The sequence below is a fragment of the Stomoxys calcitrans genome, chromosome 3 (assembly GCF_963082655.1).
Source record: "Stomoxys calcitrans chromosome 3, idStoCalc2.1, whole genome shotgun sequence".
In the NCBI taxonomy this organism is placed as follows: domain Eukaryota; kingdom Metazoa; phylum Arthropoda; class Insecta; order Diptera; family Muscidae; genus Stomoxys; species Stomoxys calcitrans.
In genome coordinates this window covers 193,883,933-193,903,373 of record NC_081554.1, presented here as the reverse complement: position 1 = coordinate 193,903,373, position 19,441 = coordinate 193,883,933, and the positions used below count along the sequence as shown (strand labels likewise).

General features: G+C 35.6%; 1 protein-coding gene across 3 annotated transcripts in view; it reads right to left on the bottom strand.

The window, feature by feature from the left end:
* The window catches only part of LOC106084256 (excitatory amino acid transporter 3), a 73,976-nt gene that overhangs the window by 3,071 nt on the left and 51,464 nt on the right, over positions 1 to 19,441 (bottom strand). For 2 of the 3 annotated variants that reach the window (XM_013247859.2, XM_013248025.2), the window contains exons 2-9: positions 13,335 to 13,743; positions 12,510 to 12,605; positions 8,287 to 8,460; positions 8,182 to 8,224; positions 3,773 to 3,815; positions 3,522 to 3,705; positions 3,330 to 3,460; positions 697 to 1,126 (exon numbers count right to left, since the gene is read on the bottom strand). In XM_013247859.2, coding sequence (XP_013103313.2) covers positions 697 to 1,126; positions 3,330 to 3,460; positions 3,522 to 3,705; positions 3,773 to 3,815; positions 8,182 to 8,224; positions 8,287 to 8,460; positions 12,510 to 12,605; positions 13,335 to 13,516 — 1,283 coding nt within the window. In that variant the 5' untranslated portion in view covers positions 13,517 to 13,743. Of the gene's footprint in view, positions 1 to 696; positions 1,127 to 3,329; positions 3,461 to 3,521; positions 3,706 to 3,772; positions 3,816 to 8,181; positions 8,225 to 8,286; positions 8,461 to 12,509; positions 12,606 to 13,334; positions 13,744 to 13,888; positions 13,977 to 19,441 lie in introns of those variants that run through there. The other variant, XM_013247943.2, reaches the window with a different exon arrangement.

Sequence of the window (19,441 nt, the reverse complement as noted above, 5' to 3'; positions counted from 1 at the left end):
TCCTATATAGCCCATCTTCGAACTTAACCTTTTTGTGGACAAAAAAGAATCTGTGCAAAGTTCCAGCTCAATATCTCTATTTTTAAAGACTGTTGCGTGATTTCAACAGACAGATGGACGGCCATGGCTAGATCGTCTTAGATTTTTACGCTGAACAAGAATATATATACTTTATAGGGTCGGAAATGGATATTTCGATGTGTTGCAAACGGAATGACAAAATGAATATACCCCCATCCTACGGTGGTGGATATAAAAATCAATCATTACGTGTAAACGATCCTTTATATAGTTCAAATTCAAATTAAAAAATTAAATTGAAGCAACTACAAATTAATCGCTACGAGTTATGGATCCTTACAGTTTATGGATCCTTACAGTATATTAAATTCAAATTAATAAAAAAAACCAAGCGTAATAAAAACTTGTAATAACTACTATCATATGAAACATTAATCATTAAGTGTAAAGGACCCGTCATTTAGCTCAAATTCAAATTAATAAATGACACAAAGCTTAATAAAAAACAGAATGGCTACTTTAATCTTAAATACCAATCCTTACGTGTAAAGGGCCCTATATATAGGCCAAATGAAATTAAAAAATGAAATAAAACGTAATGAAAACCAGAATAACTACTTCAATATAAAGTCCATTATAACGTGTGAAGGACCCTTATTATTTTTTAATACTCACAGTAGCCAATCGACAGCAATGATAAGTGAAACATCCTTGGCTGGCAAGCCCACTGTATCCAAGACCATGACCATTGTAACAAGACCAGCTTGTGGAATACCTGCAGCACCAATTGAAGCTGCTGTGGCCGTAATACTCACTGCCACAATGTTGCCAAAAGTGTAATCGACCTTTCTGAATTGGGCAATGAAAAGAGCAGCAACAGCTTCATACAAAGCTGTGCCATCCATGTTGATGGTAGCACCCACGGGAATGACAAAACGTGTGACACGAGGATCAATGCCCATACCATCTAAACATTTAATGGTCAAAGGCATGGTGGCTGAACTGGAACCGGTGCCAAAGGCAGTGGCCAGCACTTGAGAGAGTTTGGCTACATAGCGGAAAGGCAAGGTGCGGGTGCCCAAGAAAAAGATGACAGCAATGGTACCTGAAAGAGAGATAGAGGGAAAAAAGGTATTTAAAGAATTGTCCATATCTAGAGATGGACGATGGGTAAATATCCAAAAGGTATTTCCCCAGTAAATTGGGTACATACCTGGGTATTTACCCGGTGAATTAGGCAAATACCTCGGTATTTACCCATATGTATTCAAATGCTGGTTATTTGTAATTTTGCTGATATCTGGTGTATAAAAACATTTTCCAAACAATTTTTGATGATTTCTATTCTTTGTATATAAACCTGACCTTCTGATCCCATAAAATCGGGATCCACATAGAACTTTAATGAAAATAATTAAAATTTGAATCCCAACCTGATATATAGATCAATCGGTGTAATATGGGAATTAAATGAAATGTAAATGGAAATAGAATATGAGTCGGATATAAAAAATTGGGGGTCAAATGGGCCCGCTTCCACATTTTCTATCAGATTCGTATACTACTCCAATATACCTTTCATTTTAGTCCCATATGGCACCAATCGGTCTATTCGCCTTACACTTGATCCCAAATAATTATATCGGATTGGCACTCAACACTTTAATAGCTCTCATTTAACTCAAATATTATAGCCGTTGGTGTATGTATCAGAGAACTGCAGTAGACCCTAAATTTGGCACTTAATAGCCACTTTGGCCAAAGCAATTGTCTGTATCGCTTGCTACATAAAAACAATGTTAGCTTCAAACATGTGCATATACGCAATAGAGTGAGAGATGCGTGAACGTTTTAGTAATCGTTCAGTGGATGTGATTTTCAATTTGGTCGGCGGACATCGTGTGTTGTTTGCATATGAACACCACTCAGATGAGTGGCATATGAAACCAAAGCAAGCAGAGGTATGACATATCAAGTTTTGTTGAGCGGCATAGATATACTCCCTTGCTTTTTGCACGTGCTTTTTTTATTTTTGGGTGAGAATTGCTTTTATCAGTGATGTAAATGCCGTCTGTCTCCGTCTGTTCAAAAGTGACAGACTTACTTCCATATTTTTCTTTACCCAATTATAAAACCCAGACTTAAGCCCACATTTTAATATTTGGTTTGTGTTTTCGATTACTATATTGTGAGGGTACAAACCAAAAATTCGTATATATCTGTCCACCATCTCTAATATATCTCAGATAAACCGCAAAATATGGGAACCCTTCTGGTTAGGATATCGAAAGAGCCCTAAATAAAGTTTGGTTTAAGAACTTTTCAGAGTGTGTTCCGCGAATCTTTCATATGAGTTTCTAACGAGTATGTCAGAATTGTCTTGAGAGATCTATGAATCCTGCAAGAATCGTGTGGACGAGTAAAAAATTAGTGTTTTGGAGATTAATAAAATACTCTTCCAGAAGAGTTGCTCACTACTCGCCTGGATGAGTAACAAATAAGTGTTTTGTAATACTTATTAAATAATATTCTATAAGAGTTGAACGCTACTCGCTTGCAAGATTACTAATACTAAGTACCAATCGTCATATAAGTTAAGAGAGAATTCTGTTTGGTGTTGTAAAAGTTGTCCACTCCAAGCAAAACATCGAGTAACATACATATTTCGATAAAAGTCCTAACCGCAGCAGGCAATCGCGAAAAGGTAACTCAGCCGATTTATAAACAAATCTTCTGGGCTATTACAACACAATGGGTTGCGTATCAATCGTCGTGAAGAGTCCCTAAAACTTCCGTACACACAATGGATTTTCCAAAGATATCCTCGAAGAATTTTTCACGGCTCAAACTGACGATTACAAAACAATGAGTTGTAAAAGAATCTTCGCGAAGCGTTGCTAAAACTTCCTCATGCACAATAGATTGTCTAATGATACCTCAGAAATGCGTTTCGCGACTCATACGGTCGATTAAATTCAATGAGTTGTAAGAGAATCGGTGCGAGGAGTTGCTTAAACACCTGCACACTCAATGAATTGCCCAAGGATATCGCATAAGTGTTTCGCTACTCATACGTAAGAACAATTGCTTAAAAGTCATCCTGAAGACTGTTTTATTCATCGCGGGAACCAACGCTCTTCCAAAATTATGAAAAATTTTTGTAGGAAAGCCGTGGTGGCTACACAAAACCACATGTACCACTATTTCCAAGACCATGGGCGTATGTTCTCGTGTACTAGCACAACACTGTGCCATAGGGTGTGTACATTTACCCATCACTGCTTTGCAGAATTCATTTTTGCACTTACCAAAACCATGCAATAACAGACCCAACATTACTGTCAGGAAATACCAGCCCAAGGACTGAATGGTGGAGGCCAATGATTCCATCTCAATAATTTTGGCAGCAATCAAGAAGGCCACACCCAAGGGGGAGATCCTATAAAGTATAAAAAAATGAAAATAACTGATTTGTTGTCTCAGCCCTTTACGAAATTCACCATATAACCCAGGATGTAATGATCATCATGGCTTCACTCAATGTTGAGAAGAAATCCTGCAACAATTGACCCTTCTCACGCATGCGACCAATGGTGGTGCCCAAAATAATGCTGAACATAACAAGACCCAATACATTGGAGCCATCACGTTTGCTCTCCTTGAAGGCCCACATATTAAGGGGAACTGAAAATAAGAAAAAAATTTAACGGTGAGTATTGCAAAATTGAGAGATTTTTAATTAAATACTCACTTGATTCTGTTGCTGTTTTGTTTTCCTCAAGTTTAGTTTGGTACTGGAAAAAAGGAAAAAATTACCACAATTATTAGAGCACGTTAATTTTTTAAATTAATATAAAAAATTGATGAATTTTAAAATATTTTACAAATTTTCCCATGAATTTTCCATTTAGGCAATGAGTAGTATGTTGAGGTTTCAATAAGTTTAGTTCGGTTATGGCTTTAGCTCAACGACAAGCAGTAATACGATATTGGCGTGCCCCATAGAAACACAACTTAGTAGAGAGGTTTTACACTGCTGCATACACAAATGTCTACAGAATTGGTGTCTCCCATATTAAATTTGTCTTCTCCACAATAGTTGAGCAATTGATAGCGTGGGGATGGGGGACTGGCGGAAATAAATGGGTCGAGTAGTTAAAATGTGTCCAGTTGGATGCTGCGCAGTGTTCAGAAAAGCGATATTTTTTTTTAAATAATTTCATCTTTCATTTTCAATGCTCTTTAGTTCATATTTTATCTGTGGGAAGTTAAAAGTGGACTTATACTATGTATAAACAATTTCGTAGCTATAAAGAAATTGTTGAACTCGCAACAAGCATATTATTCTCCAGCGCCATAGGAAGTTCAATATTACTCAAATTTAGTTTATTTTAACTAGTGTTGAGGTTAAAAATTTTTTGAGTGTATCACTCAGATCACACTAATAATTATGATATTGTTTCGATTTTCATTAAATTAAGATCACTTTGTGCCGTGATATACTATAGCAGGGTGACAAGTCTGTCCTCCTCCATTACTGCACTACTGGCCATTAGTGGCAGCAGCAACACCACACAGTAATCATTCAATTTAAGGCCTCAACGTATTTTATTGGATGATTTCGTGACTGAGTTAATGTGACACAAAAACCCCTAGCCTTCTCCTTCTGCTACTTGTCTTTCTAGCCTGAGCAATTTTCAATCAAATCAACACCACATTTATCACTGATTAAAATAAACGAAGTAGGAGGAGGATGATCATGTCATGATCGCAACAACAACCCTCAACCCACAGACGATCAATTAAATTAAAAGCTGTGATTTTTGTTATTATTGCTGCTGCTGCTGCACTATACTTTGTTTAAGTATAGTGCGTATTAATGCGCAATTTTAGGGTCTCAAATGGCATGCTGACATTATGACACTTTGGCCTAGGCGCTGAACTATCGACTCCCTCGCTTACCCATACCCCACAGTTGATATTTTCTTCTTCTTCACTGACGATGACCATTCTCCTCCATTCATTTGTTTTCATTTGTACAGCTTTGGATTTTTCCTATGGGGGCCATCATCAATTCAATTGGCCAAAAGTGGATAGAGCCATCTCCGCTTGGATTTAAAATTTGTCTCGTACATTTACATCACTTTGAGGACTTAATTAAATCCATCATCATTTCGCAGTTTTAGCATAATAGTGTGTAGCATATAGTCATAGCATAGCAGAATTTACATATCTATTGTATAGGTAAATTGTGTTAAATGATCACAAGATTTATGCTAACAATAGAAGTAATTGAAATTGTTACAGAAAAGTTGAAAGAAGAAAATCTAAATTTCATCTCTATATGGAATTGTCGAAATTGTCTTAAACTTTTATTTATTGTATTATAGCTTGGCTTAGTAAAAATCTTGCTAAAATTCGAGTTTCGTATTAAATTTCGAAGAAGTTTTATTTCTTTGGAACATTTGGGACAGGTTATTTTTCAGATTTTGACCATATCTTGATTTCTAGATGTTTTAATAAGTTTTGCCAAAACGGATAAACGTACTTCATATATCCTGGAATAGTGTGTAGAATGTGGGGAATTCAGTAATGAGTTGTTCGTGTGAAAATCTTGCACGCTCGAGGGTTTCTGGAGTGCAGTGTAAACACTTAAGGGGTCTATAGATCCTTTCCGGCATGTATATAGGCAAATGGCCAACATTTCAATATTAGATTACTTACTTTCAAACCCCAGTCGTTACATTTTCATAATCATTTTGAAAAGATTTGGGACGGTGACCTAGATAGTTCGATCCAAATTTTAATGACTGATAAGCAAATCTTTCACGGCTTCAAAAAATCTTAGCTGCTTTTAAATAAATAAAGGTGAACATATCCGCCTATGATGCTGAAAAATTTTCATCGGTGGTTTTCCCCTCCTAATGCTTGTAGAACTTCTCTCCAAAGAGGTGTCGCATAAAAAGGAGGCCTCTTATCATTGAGCTTTAACTTGAATCAGACTGCACTCATTGATATATGAGAAGTTTGCCCCTGTTCCTTAGTGGAATGTTCATGGGAAAAATTTGCATTTTTACTTCTTATTAGTATAGGTCGGTTGGGATTGTAAATGGGCCAAGTCGGTCCATGTTATATCAAAACATGCCATATAAACGGAAATTGGGTGTCGACTTCTTGAGCTTCTAGAGGACGCAATTCTTATCCGATTTGGCTGAAATTTTGCAAGTGGTGTTTCGGTATCCACAACAGTGCCAGATATGGTCTAAATCGGTTGATAATCTGATATAGCTGCCATATAAACCGTCCTTGGGTCTTGACTTCTAGAGCTTCTTGTGTGCGCAATTCTTATCCGATTTGGCTGAAACTTTGCATGAAGTGTTCTGGGGTGACTCCCAACAACTGTACCAAGTATGGTCTAAATCAGTCCGTAACCTGATATAGCCACCATATAAACCGATCTCCCGATAAGACTTCTTGAGCCTCTATAGGACGCAATTCCTATCCGTTTTGACTGAAATTTTGCATGACGTATTTCGTTATTACTTCCAACAACTGTACTAAGTATGGTTAAAATCGATCCATAACCTGCTATAGCTGCCATATAAACTGATCTTGGGTCTTGACTTCGTGAGCTTCTAGAGGGCGCAATTCTTATCCGATTTGACCGAAATTTTGCGTGAAGTGTTTTGCTTAAGTTTCAACAACTGTGTCAAGTATGGTCTAAATCAGTCTATATCCTGATATAGCCCCCGTATAAACCGATCTCCCGATTATACTTCTTGGGCTTCTAGAGGGCGCAATTTCTATCCAATATGGTTGAAATTTCGCATATGTCGTTTTGATATGACTTCAAACAACTGTTCCAATTATGGACTTAATCGGTATATTACCTAAGAGCTCCCATATAAACCAATCTCCCAGTTTGACTTTTTGAGCCTCTGGAGGGAGCAATTATTACTCCATTTGGCTGAAATTTTGGAGGTGGTGTTTTTCAATGACTGGGATTTTTCTATTTGAAAATGCCATTCAAAGAACAAAGAACTTGCGATGGTGGAAGGTATATAAGATTCGACCCGACCGAACTTAGCATGCTTTTACTTGTTTTTCTCTCCGAAAGCTCAGTACGCCCCTCTAGCGAAATTTTCGTTTGCTGTAAGACATTTATGTCTCACCTGGAAAATAGTTGTGTAGACTACAAGATGGAGACAAACATCGATTTAGAATTTTGCCAACATTTTTAATCATTTTTTGGCTAATAAAGTATATATGTACTGAAATTACACTATTTTATTTGCAAGGAACTTTTTTTCATGTTGCATTTTCATTCGTAATTGCTTGAACACATTCTCCATTGCCTATTATGTCAACCTGTTACAAAAAGAAATTTTCATTTGAGCTGCGTACATGCAATCGCTATTTTCGGTAAAGGTATCGGTAACGAGAATTTCGCTTAGGATATGTCAATGCATTTCTTATGCGGTTTAGTGTTTACCTAACATCCAATTATGGAACAAATAAGAGGAAAACTGACTTCACAAAATATCAATTGAGTGCTGCTCGATTCAAATTTAAACTCAATGATAAGGGGTCCTCCTGTTTTATGCCGGGTCCGAACGGCGTGTCACTGAAAAGTGACACCTCTTTGTTGAGAAGTTGTACTCGTACATGGCTAAAATACTCATAAATGTTGCCTGCATTTGGAGAGGGGACAACCACTGTTGAAAAAATATTCTAAGATTGAACTCGGGCATTCGGTCACGATAGTTGGGCATGCTAACCTATGCACCACTGTGGCTCCAAATGCATTTCTTATGGCAACAAAAATTTTGGCAATGGTGCATACTGCCCTGTAGTTGCAGGAAAAAAACTCTACACGCAATGAAATTTTATTGATAGCTGCGTACTTGCAAGAGAATTTTTCGGTAACGGTAACGAAACCGCAAATTTCGCTAAGTACATGTCAATGCATTACTTATGGTAACGAAAATTTTGCTTGCGCTGTATAGTGGCCTCAAGGAGGTGTCGCCTTGCAAACCCTACCATTTATCTTAAACTTGAAACGGACAGCAAACATTGATATGTTCCTTAATGAAGTGTTCATAAGCAAAATTTGCAAACTATTTTGAGATCATCATGCATTAAAGTTCTTAGAAAACTTACCTGTTGCAATGTTGAGCCCACAATGTTGTCGGTGAACATGTTTCTGCAAGGATTAACATATTTATAAAAAATACAGATATTTTATATAGAATTTTGGCGACCCACCTCACTAAATCCATAAGTGTGTCTGGTGTCATGACCTTTGAGGCTTCTTCACCTGTCTTCTCCGAAATTGCGCTTGTGACAATTTGGGCACCATCTCCAGGCCTTATTGTTGTCACCAAACAGATACCCAATATGACAGCAGATATTGTGGTAATAAAGTAATAACAGATAGCTCTGAAATCAAAGGAGATACATTTTATTTTTATATATGGAATTTATAAGAAAATATATTTTATTTTTAAGAAAATTTGAGATGCAAAATGTTAGCCAAACCTAAAATTACATGCCACAAATATACAACAAGCACAACAAAATATTTTTAGGTAGAATTGCATTTTGAAAATATTTTCCAAATTCTAAAACGAAAATTGATACATAAATTGCATTAATTATACCCTTCACTAAGAATGGGGGTATACTACAATAATATCGTCATTCCATTTGTAACACATCGATATATTGATCCAAGAAACCCTAGTGTATGTATATTCTCGATCGCCATGACATTTTATGTTGATCTAGCCATGTCCGTCAGTCTGTTTGTGGAAAGCACGCTTTCTTTCGAAGGAAAAAAGCTAGGCGATTGAAATTTTGCAAAAATACTTTCTGTTAGTGCAGATCGGTTGGAATTGAAAATGGGTCACATCGATCCACATTTAGATATAGCTCCCATGTAAACCGACCTCCCGAATATACTTCCTGAGCCTCTCTTCTTAACCGACTTGGCTGAAATTTCGTGTTATGACGTTTTCTATGACATTTAACAGATGTGGCAAGTATGATCTAAATCGTTTCAAATCCTGATATAGCTCCCATATAAACCGATCTCCTGATTTTACTTCTTGAGCCTCTAGAGAGCCCAATTCTTATTCGATTTGGCTGAAATTTTGTATTATGACGTTTTTTATGACATGCAACGTAAAACTGTGCTAAGCTCGACTGGGCTGAATCTTATAAAACCTTCCCCATGGATAGAATTTGCCAAAATCTTTGAATGACTTTTTCAAATATATAAGAGTTACATCAAGTTATTGACCGATATGGGCCATACTTGTCATGGCTGTTAGAAGTCGTAGAAAAATAACAACTCCAAAACTTCAGGCAAATCGAGTAATAAATGCGCCCTTCAGAGGCTCAGATATAACGCTACTACATCATGTTATGGGTTGATTAGACCATACATGACACAGTTGTTGGAAGTCATACCAAAACGATATGTGCAAGATTTCAACCAAATTGGATTAGAATCGCGCCCTCTAGAGGCTCAAGAAGTCTAATTGGAAGATCGGTTTATGTGGCCGCTTTATCAGTTTATGGGCCGATTTAGACCATACAAGGCACAGTTGTTCCATACATGGAAGTTGTTGGATTGCGCCCTCTACAGACTCAGAAAGTCAAATGGGGAGATCGGCTTATATGGCTACTATATCAGGTTATGGGCTGATTCAGACCAAACTTAACACAGTTACTGAAAATAATACCAAAATGACATGTGTCAAATTTCAACCAAAGTTAATTAGAAATGCGCCCTCTAGAGACTCAAGAAGTCTAATCGGGAGATCGGTTTGTATGGCAGCTATATCAGGTTATGGGCTGATTTAGACCAAACATGACACAGTTATTGGAAATAATACCTAAATGATATGTGCAAGATTTCAACCAAATTGGATTAGAATTGCGCCTTCTAGAGGCTCAAGAAGTCTAATCGGAAGATCGGTTTATATGGCCGCTATATCAGGTTATGGGCTGATGTAGACCAAACTTGGCACAGTTATTGGAAGTAATACCAAAATGACATGTGCTAAATTTCAACAAAATTTAATAAGAATTGCGCCCTCTAGTGGCTCAAGAAGTCTAATCGGGATATCGGTTATATGACAGCTATATCCGGTTATGGATTGATTTAGACCATACTTGGCAAATTTATTGGAAATCGAGGGTCAGGCGATAATGGCCTGAGAACAATCCAGGTGTAAAAACAAGATATTTACGAGTAACATAGTTGGCCAAGAGTCGTTTTGTACTAAAACAAATAACGCCTGATGCTAAAACCAATAACAGATTGGTATTAAAACCAACACCAGTTCGGTAATAACTCTAGTACCAAACGGTACTAATCATTTTATTTTTCATCCATACCATTCTGTATTGTTTTTGTACCATACTGTATTGCTTTACATCAAAACCGTATGGTACTGAAATGAGCAGATTTGTTATCAACTTTTCTCTGGGTTAAGAGCATATGTAAGCCGAAGAAGTCGTAAGGTAGAAATCTTACATCAGAAATATGGCTCAAAAATGCATAACCTCCAAAAAGCCTCCAATCATATATGTAGGTGTAAGAAGTAAGGTAGAAATCAGATATCCAAATTAGGATCAAAGTGTCTAAATGGCGCACCACTCAAAAACAAGCCTCCAGGCCAATCAGAACAATATTGGACTTAAATGAAAGGTATGTGGCGAAGAAGGTGAATCAGTTATATACATTTGGAGTGAAGCACCGGGGGTTAAAAAAAATCAAATGACATATAGGCCTGTCAGGGCAATATGGGATGGATATGAAAAATGTTTGTCGTAATTTATAGATTTGAGCCTAAGATTAGCAAACTTAATTTAAAGATGATCAATTTTCCAACTTTTAAAGGAAACATTCACTTTGGTGAAATATATTTTACTTGATATTAAGAACTTTTTTTAATGGTAGATTAATAAAACCTACATTCTGCGTCTTGTTTTTAAAGACAAAAATCTCAAATTAAGGTCAAAATACCTTTTAAAGATAGGAAATTGACTTTGGGACAAGACAACAGTGTACCGTAATTAAGACGCAAAATAGTCTTACAAATAGGAGCATCTTTAAATGCTACGTTTTTATACACACCACCATAGGATGGTGGTAGGAAATTGACTTTGGGACAGTGTACCGTAATTAAGACGCAAACTAGCCTTACAAATAGGAGCATATTTAAATGGTACGTTTTTATACCTACCACCATAGGATGGTTGTATACTAATTTCGTCATTCTGTTTGTAACACCTTGAATTATACCTCTAAGACCCGATAATGTTTATATACTTTTGATCGTCGTGACATTTTAAGTCGATCTAGACATGCCCGTCCGTCCGTCTGTCTGTCAAAAGCACGCTAACTTTCGAAGGAGTAAAGCTAGCCGGATTAAATTTTGCACAAATACTTGTTATTAGTGTAGGTCGGTTGGAATTGTAAATCTGATATAGCTGTCATATAAACCGATCTTTGATCTTGACTTCTTTAACCACTAAAGCGAGCAATTCTTTTCCAATTTGTTTGAAATTTTGCATGAAGAGTTTCGTTATGATTTCCAACAATTGTGCCAAGTGCGGTCTAAATCGGTTCATAACCTATATGAACCGATTTCCCGATTATACTTCTTAAACCTCTAGGTGGCGCAATTCTTATCCGATTTGGCTGGAATTTTGTACAACGGCTTCTCCCAAGATGATACATGGTCTGAATAGGTTTATAGACTGATACAGCTCCCATATAAACCGGTCTCCCAATTTAACTTCTTGAGCCCCTACAAGTTAATGGTCTTTAACATTCAATTCATTTATGGTCCGAATCGGACTATAACTTGATATAGCTTCAATAGCTTAGGAATTTTTATCCATTATCCTTTATTTGCATAAAAAGAGATGCCGGGCAAAGAGCTCGACAAATTCGATCCATGGTGTAGGGTATATTAGATTCGGCCCTGCCGAATATAGCACGCTTTTACTTGTTTTAGGTTAAGATGTTTAGTTGAAAAAAATAATTTTTCAAAAAATAATAAATGGACAGTCATCTATGGAGGCCACCGTAGCGCAGAGGTTAGCATGTCCGCCTATTACGTTGAACGTCTGGGTTCGAATCCCGGTGAAACCATCCGAAAAATTTTTCAGTGGTGATCTTCTCTTCCCAATGCTGGCAACATGTGTGAGTTACTATCAGCCACGTAAAAACTTCTCTCCAAAGAGGTGTCGCACTGCGGCTCGCCGTTCGGACTCGACTATAAGAAAGGTGGCCCCTTATTATTGAGCTTAAACTTGAATCGGACACGTATTTGACGTTTAAATTTTGAGCAATTTGTTTGGGGTTCGCCTTGCCCAATTTTTCGCAAATTAAATTTTAAATTTGGATACTTTCTTTATACCAGCTTTGGCTGTAACGCTTAAATCTAAGTACAATATTTTGTTAAACTCACCTTGTGGCTATTTTACTGGACATACTTAAATCCAGACCGCCAATGGCACTTGTGATAGAAGACACCAGCAAAGGGACAATCAAACATTTTAACATTCTGTGAAGATAGATAAATAAAAAAAGTTAGCTCAGTAAATGGAAATAATTTTGGACTATTTTATGGTGAAACCAGGTAGATAGATTAATATTTAAGCAAAAGCATCTATGTATTTAAAATTTGCTGTTTTTTAATGAAGCAATGACTGTTTTTGTTTTGTAAATTTCAATATTCAAAACGATTGAATTTTCCATTTCTGCAGAAATGTTAAATCTTTTAACAGTTATCATAGGAACGCTCATAATTATATTTTATCAACATATTTTTTATTGAAAAACCTTATTGCCCAAAAAAAAAATCCATTGTATAGACACCTTTTAATACCCGAGTTCCAAAGATGTAATATTTTCATTTTTTCATTTGTAGGTTCTTTTATGATTTGGAATTTGGTCATTTATTTATAAGTTTTTTTTGTGAAGACTTTTTTATATTGGGTTGCCCAAAAAGTAATTGCGGATTTTTTAAAAGAAAGTAAATGCATTTTTAATAAAACTTAGAATTAACTTTAATCAAATATACTTTTTTTACACTTTTTTTCTAAAGCAAGCTAAAAGTAACAGCTGATAACTGGCAGAAGAAAGAATGCAATTACTGAGTCACAGGCTGTGAAAAAATTTGTCAACGCCGACTATATGAAAAATCCGCAATTAGTTTTTGGGCAACCCAATAATTTTTGCTTTTCAATTAATGCTTTGGAATTATATTTTTTCCTTTAACATAAATACTTACCTCAAAAATATTTCACCAGGAAATGATATGTACATAATCTCTCTTTTGGACCATTCTCCTGTGGAGTTTTTGATGATAAAACCCACCAGACCGCCAGCAAACACACCAATCAGTGTGAGTATGGTGAGTAGATTTTCCCCCACGAAGCCGTGACATTTTGATTGGAGTTTTGGTCGCGTCATTGCGTATTAATCTTAGAATAAACGAGTGTTTGAAGCCCGCTTCTTTAAATTGCCTTAAAAATTATAAATCCACTGGCCTAGACTTAAAAGTCTAGTATATTTATAAATAAACTTAAACACAATAACACAGTTTATTTTTTCTTTTCTTCCTCTCTTTCACAAACAAAGGGTAATTGTTGTTGTTGGTGGTGCAATTAATGCCAGAGAACACCTATTACTGTGGGCACCTAAAAACATATAAAAAAACGAAAAGAAAATGAATAAATCACTTTAAACACACATTTTTTTAGTTAAAAAAATAAAATTTATGGACATCCTTTGGCAAGTTAAGAGGATTTCTATAAAGACACCATATATAAGATTGAACTTTACCGCAAAAAACTTAACCGCAGAAAACTTCTCTGTCCACGAACGTTTGAAATAAAACTAATTTCTATAAATGCTTGCCATTGGCAATAAACCATTTTTCAACAAATTGTCAAAGTGAGAATGTTTTGACAAAATTGCCTAAATGTTCTCTCTGCTTTTATTTCACTCTGCTTTAAGTTCATGGGTATGTGTGTGTGGGTTCTATATTTCACCGCAGTAATTTGCAATTCAAAGCTTTTCGTTTTCAATACAACCCCTAAAGAAGAATGCCACACAAATTCAAACTTTGAAAAAAAAAAACTCAAAAACTCCCGCCACTTAGGCTTTTTCCGTTTGCCAGTCTGCTCAGAGATCAGTAAAAGCTTTTGCTGAATTTTGTTTGCTCTCCCCATCAAAAAAACAACAAATTTTGCGTTGTTTGCGGCATATACGAATTTAGCATCAACACCAACTTCATAATGATGTTCATGATCGTTGTTACATGGAGATGGCATCACGTTCAAGTTTAACAATGTGCAGGGTTGCTTCGGAATGATGTAAATTCATGTTATCTCGTGTTCTAAACAAATAACCGGAAATTGTTGTAAAGAGGCAAACACGCATATTGCCCACATCAAATACACAACATACCAGTGCTCACTCTTTCTCTCTCTCTCTCACTCTCCCCCACATTGTCATGAATTTTAAAGATAACATAACTATTTGCTCACAGCATTTACCTTTATCATATAGTAACAAGTGCTGCTGTTTTGTTTGGTAGAGGACTAGCACAACAGATTTTGTATTGAGAGTCTATACTAAGTTCTAATATAAATACATATGTATGTAGGTATGTGGTTATAAAAATGAACTAACTATGCTGTTATATTTGTTGTTGTTGCATCGTCGCCGTTGACTTAAATGCCTACTTCAACATGGCATTCTTCATAATCATATTCATAATGGTGATTGACAGCTTTTAGTTTTTTTTTTGTAATTATGTTTTTTGTTTGCTTTGGAGGTGGGAACCGAGCTCAGTGTGGCAGCTCATAATCATGTGCTCATATGTCTATGTGCCACCCTTAAGAACAGATTTTGAAAATCAGCGAAAGTATTCGAAGGCTATACAGTGAAGTTCAAAATTAATCAAACCAAAAAGCAGACAAATACATATTTTCAATACTTAATATATTTAAAATTTGTTTGCAACTCTTTTTGAGAAAAAGTGAAACAGTATATTCCCCACATGGGGAATATAGATAAAAAGTCAATTTCTCATCCAATTTTATTGAAATTCAGAAAAAAGGTCAATTTAGATTTTTGAATTTAATGGGATGTTATGATCTTTATAAACGCAAAAATATGCCAATGGCATTTTTCAAGATTGGTCTATAAATGCGCTTGCAGTTGCTCTAGAAGTGAAAATCGGGCGTTATACATAACTAAAGCAGCTATAACTAAATCTGAACCGATTTCTATGAAATTCACCAGTAATATTAAGAGTCATAAGAAATCCTACCTGTCACATTTCAAGGGAATCGGTTAACAAATGAGAACTCTATTACAATATTTCTCAAAATCGGACTAACATATATATGGGAGCTATGTCTAAATCTGAACCGATTTCGACCAAATTTCTTAAATATTGTAGTCGTCGAGGAAAGAGTTGTGCAAAATTTTGGCAAGATTGGTTAATAAATGGGCTTGCAGTGGCTCTAGAAGTGAAAATCGGGCGATATACATATATGGCAGCTATTTCTAAATCTGTACCGATTTTTATGAAATTCACCAGTAATATTAATAGTCATAAGAAATCCTACCTGTCACATTTCAAGGGAATCGGTTAACAAATGAGAACTCTATTACAATATTTCTCAAAATCGGACGAACGTATATGTGAGAGCTATATCTAAATCTGAATTGATTTCGACCAGACTCTATAGATATTGCGGTGTTTATCGAGGAAAACGTTGCAAAAAAGGTTGGGAAGATTGGTCAATAAATGCGCTTGCAGTGGCTCTAGGAGTGAAAATCGGAAAATATGACAGCTATATCTAAATCTGAACCGATTTCTATGAAATTCATTAGTCATATTTAGAGCATCAAGAAAATTCTTCCTGCCAAAATTCGAGAGAATCGGTTGACCATATTATTGCAATATTACTTCAACCATCGAACGAACATATGTATGGAATATATATCCTTCGTCTCTACACCAATAAAGATGGGTGTTCCTTCTGGGTGTTAAAAACAAATGCTCTAAGGTACAGTGCTTTGTACTCAGTGGTGGTATAGGGTATAAGCAGCAAAAATATTTGAAGGCTTTAGAGTGAAATTCAAAATTACTCAAACCAATAAAAAGTAAACAAATACATACCGGGGATACCAACCTTAGGGCCCTGTCTAGAAGAGCGCGTGCAATCTAAGGCCTTGAAGTTTTGCACATGATTTCGATAACATCTCAACTCCAATCTCAAATTTTAAAGAGTTATCTCTACCCGTTCTCATATGGCATATTATAACCCTCCACCCTCCATGTCCGCCCGTCTGTCTGTCGAAAGCACGCTAATTTCCGAAGGTGTAAAGCTAGGTGCTTGAAATTTTGCATAAATACTTCCTATTAGCGCAGATCGATTGGAATTGTAAATTGGCCAAATCACTCCATGTTTTGGTATAGCTGCCTACATGTCGATTTTGGATCTTGACTTTTTGAGCCGATAGAGAGCGCAATCATTATCCGATTTGACTGAAATTTTGCTTGAATTGTTTTGGTTTGACCATCAACAAATGTGCCAAGTAACCTGATATAGCTCCCATGTAAACGTATCTCCCGATCATACTTCGCCTCAAGAAGAAGAAATTCTTATCCGATCCGGGAGGCTTTAATCAACTCACTATTTCAAATTTCAGCGAAATCGGATAATAATTACAGCTTTTATGGTCTTTAAGACCCTAAATCAGCAGACCGGTCTATATGACAGCAATATCTAAATATGATCCGATCCGATCTATATTTCAGTCGGATGTAGGGAGGCTCTAACAAACTCACTGTTTTCAATTTCATCGAAATCGGATAATAAATGAGCCTTAAGACCCTAAACCAGCATATCGGTCTATATGGCAGCTAAATGTAAACATGGTCCGATATGGGCCATATACGGCTTGAATATCGGGGACCCTAGTACAACTTTCTGTTTCATATCTAAGTGAAATCGTCTTAGAAATTTACGACAATCAGATATATATAAACTTTGAAGGGTCGAAATGGATATTTGGATGTGTTGCAAACGGAATGACTAATTGAATATACCCCCTATCCTATGGTGGTGGGTATACAAAAACGTTCATTGTCTAGGCTGTAATTTTCGATAACTGCATAACACTTTACTATTAACTTGAGTTTTCTATGAACTCCATGAATTTTCTATTTTGTATGAATCTTATATTTGTTGCTTTATTAAAGTTATTAAAACCATTACTGGTATATTACGATGAGGCATATTCCAGTGGGTTGCTATGCAATAAAAATGGTAATTTTGCAGCTGTTTAGAAATTTCAAGTAATTTAAAAGTTCAATTGCTGTTTGATTATTTGTGGTGCCATACTTGATAATTGTAATATTATTTGTTTGGGATTATATAATTTTATGTGGAATAATAAACAACAATCATATCGGAAAATATTTTTTTTTATCATCGATGATATGAAAACCTAGAATAATTTGGCTTTACCTATTCGTGATATTCTTGCTTTACTTTTAATCATTATTCTGTGTGTAGGCACCTATACATTACTATTATGTACTCGTTATATTAACGCGAGGTCTGTAATGTTATACCCAAACAAATAAATAACACACACACATATACATATTGAATATTAATTGCAATTGTGGTCAGTTAATTAGCAAAAAAAAAGAAAAAAAATTAGCCGCCTAAATGTGTTTGATGTGTAAACTATCATCCCATACCCACTTCAGCCGATACGGTATACCGTGAGCGCAATAGTGTTGCCAATGCTGTTAGTTTACTCTCTTGAATGAGTCTAATCATTTGCTTGTCATGTAATATTATGCACACACTCAAACTCATTCACAAAGGCACATATAAGTATGTAATTTTTTTTTTGTATCCGCCTGAAACTCGCAAACGTTGGTTGTGTGATATGCTTATGTGTGATACTCGAGTGATAGCCCATAACAATAGCTGTACAGTGAGTGTCCTGTTAAGTGTGTGCTATTAACAATTAATTTGTTTTGGAGAAATTCGATAGTTAAACGTGATTAAATTGACCTTAACATAGTTTAAGTGTTGTTTACATATGAGAGGACAGAGAGAGAGAGTGGTGAGTGCAGTGGGAGGTTTACTATGAAATTCATTGAATATTTTCATAGATATCGCTTAGGCCTTTATAATCATAACAATTTCCTTGTGCAGATAATTCTAAAATATATAATTAATAAATATGTAAAAAAAATTGATAATAACCCAATTGTAAAGATAATGTAAATTGTTGGCAAGGTCGTCTGTAAAAAAAACTAGATGGAATTTTGCCAATTAAACAAAATATTTAGGGTAATGGAAATTTCCATTCATGGCTTTTAGTGGCCACATTACGTTAAAAGATTAAGACAAATTTTAATTTTTTATTGTTCAAGTTTTTTGCCTGTTAGGGCAAGATCATTAAATTTTACAATTTTTGTTTGTTTCTCTTTCGAGAGGAGCTCAATGATCGGAGATGCAAATGGAAAAGGAAAGCCATAGATAGCAACACACACCAACCACTATGGGACGCGTTTCGTCTTTGGTTAGAAGATTTTTTAACCATATTAGGTGTGATGGCTTCAATGGCCGTGCGTTGGTATGTTGTATTTGAATCGTATTAATAGCGAAACGCACGGCCCTTGAAGCCAACACACCTAATATGGTTGAAAAGTCTTCTAACCAGAGACTAAACGCGTCCCATAGTGGTTGGTGTGTGTTTCTATCTTTGGCTTTCCTTTTTCATTTGCATCTCCGATCATTGAGCTCGTCTCAAAAGAGAAACAAACAATTTTTTTTATTTTTTAATGTTAAATAATTTTATGTAAAATAGCAAAATGACAAGAAAGACATTTATAAATCCCTTAAGAAAATCCCCAGAAACAATGAAAAGAACTATTGTAAATGAGATTTTAAACCAAAACTAATGGGTTGCCCAAAAAGTAATTGCGGATTTTTTAAAAGAAAGTAAATACATTTTTAATAAAACTTAGAATGAACTTTAATCAAATATACTTTTTTTAAACCTTTTTTTCTAAAGCAAGCTAAAAGTAACAGCTGATAACTGACAGAAGAAAGAATGCAATTACAGAGTCACAAGCTGTGAAAAAATTTGTCAACGCCAACTATATGAAAAATCCGCAATTACTTTTTGGGCAACCCAATATAAGAATGAAACTTTTATAGTTGGTGAGGGATGACGTTTTCCGGTGTAAGATCGTTGATATCATTGGAAAGAATCTTTGCCTTCTATTTAATACCAAAAGAGATTTTATAACGGGGAGAAGAGAAACGCGTCAATTATTCAATATTCGTC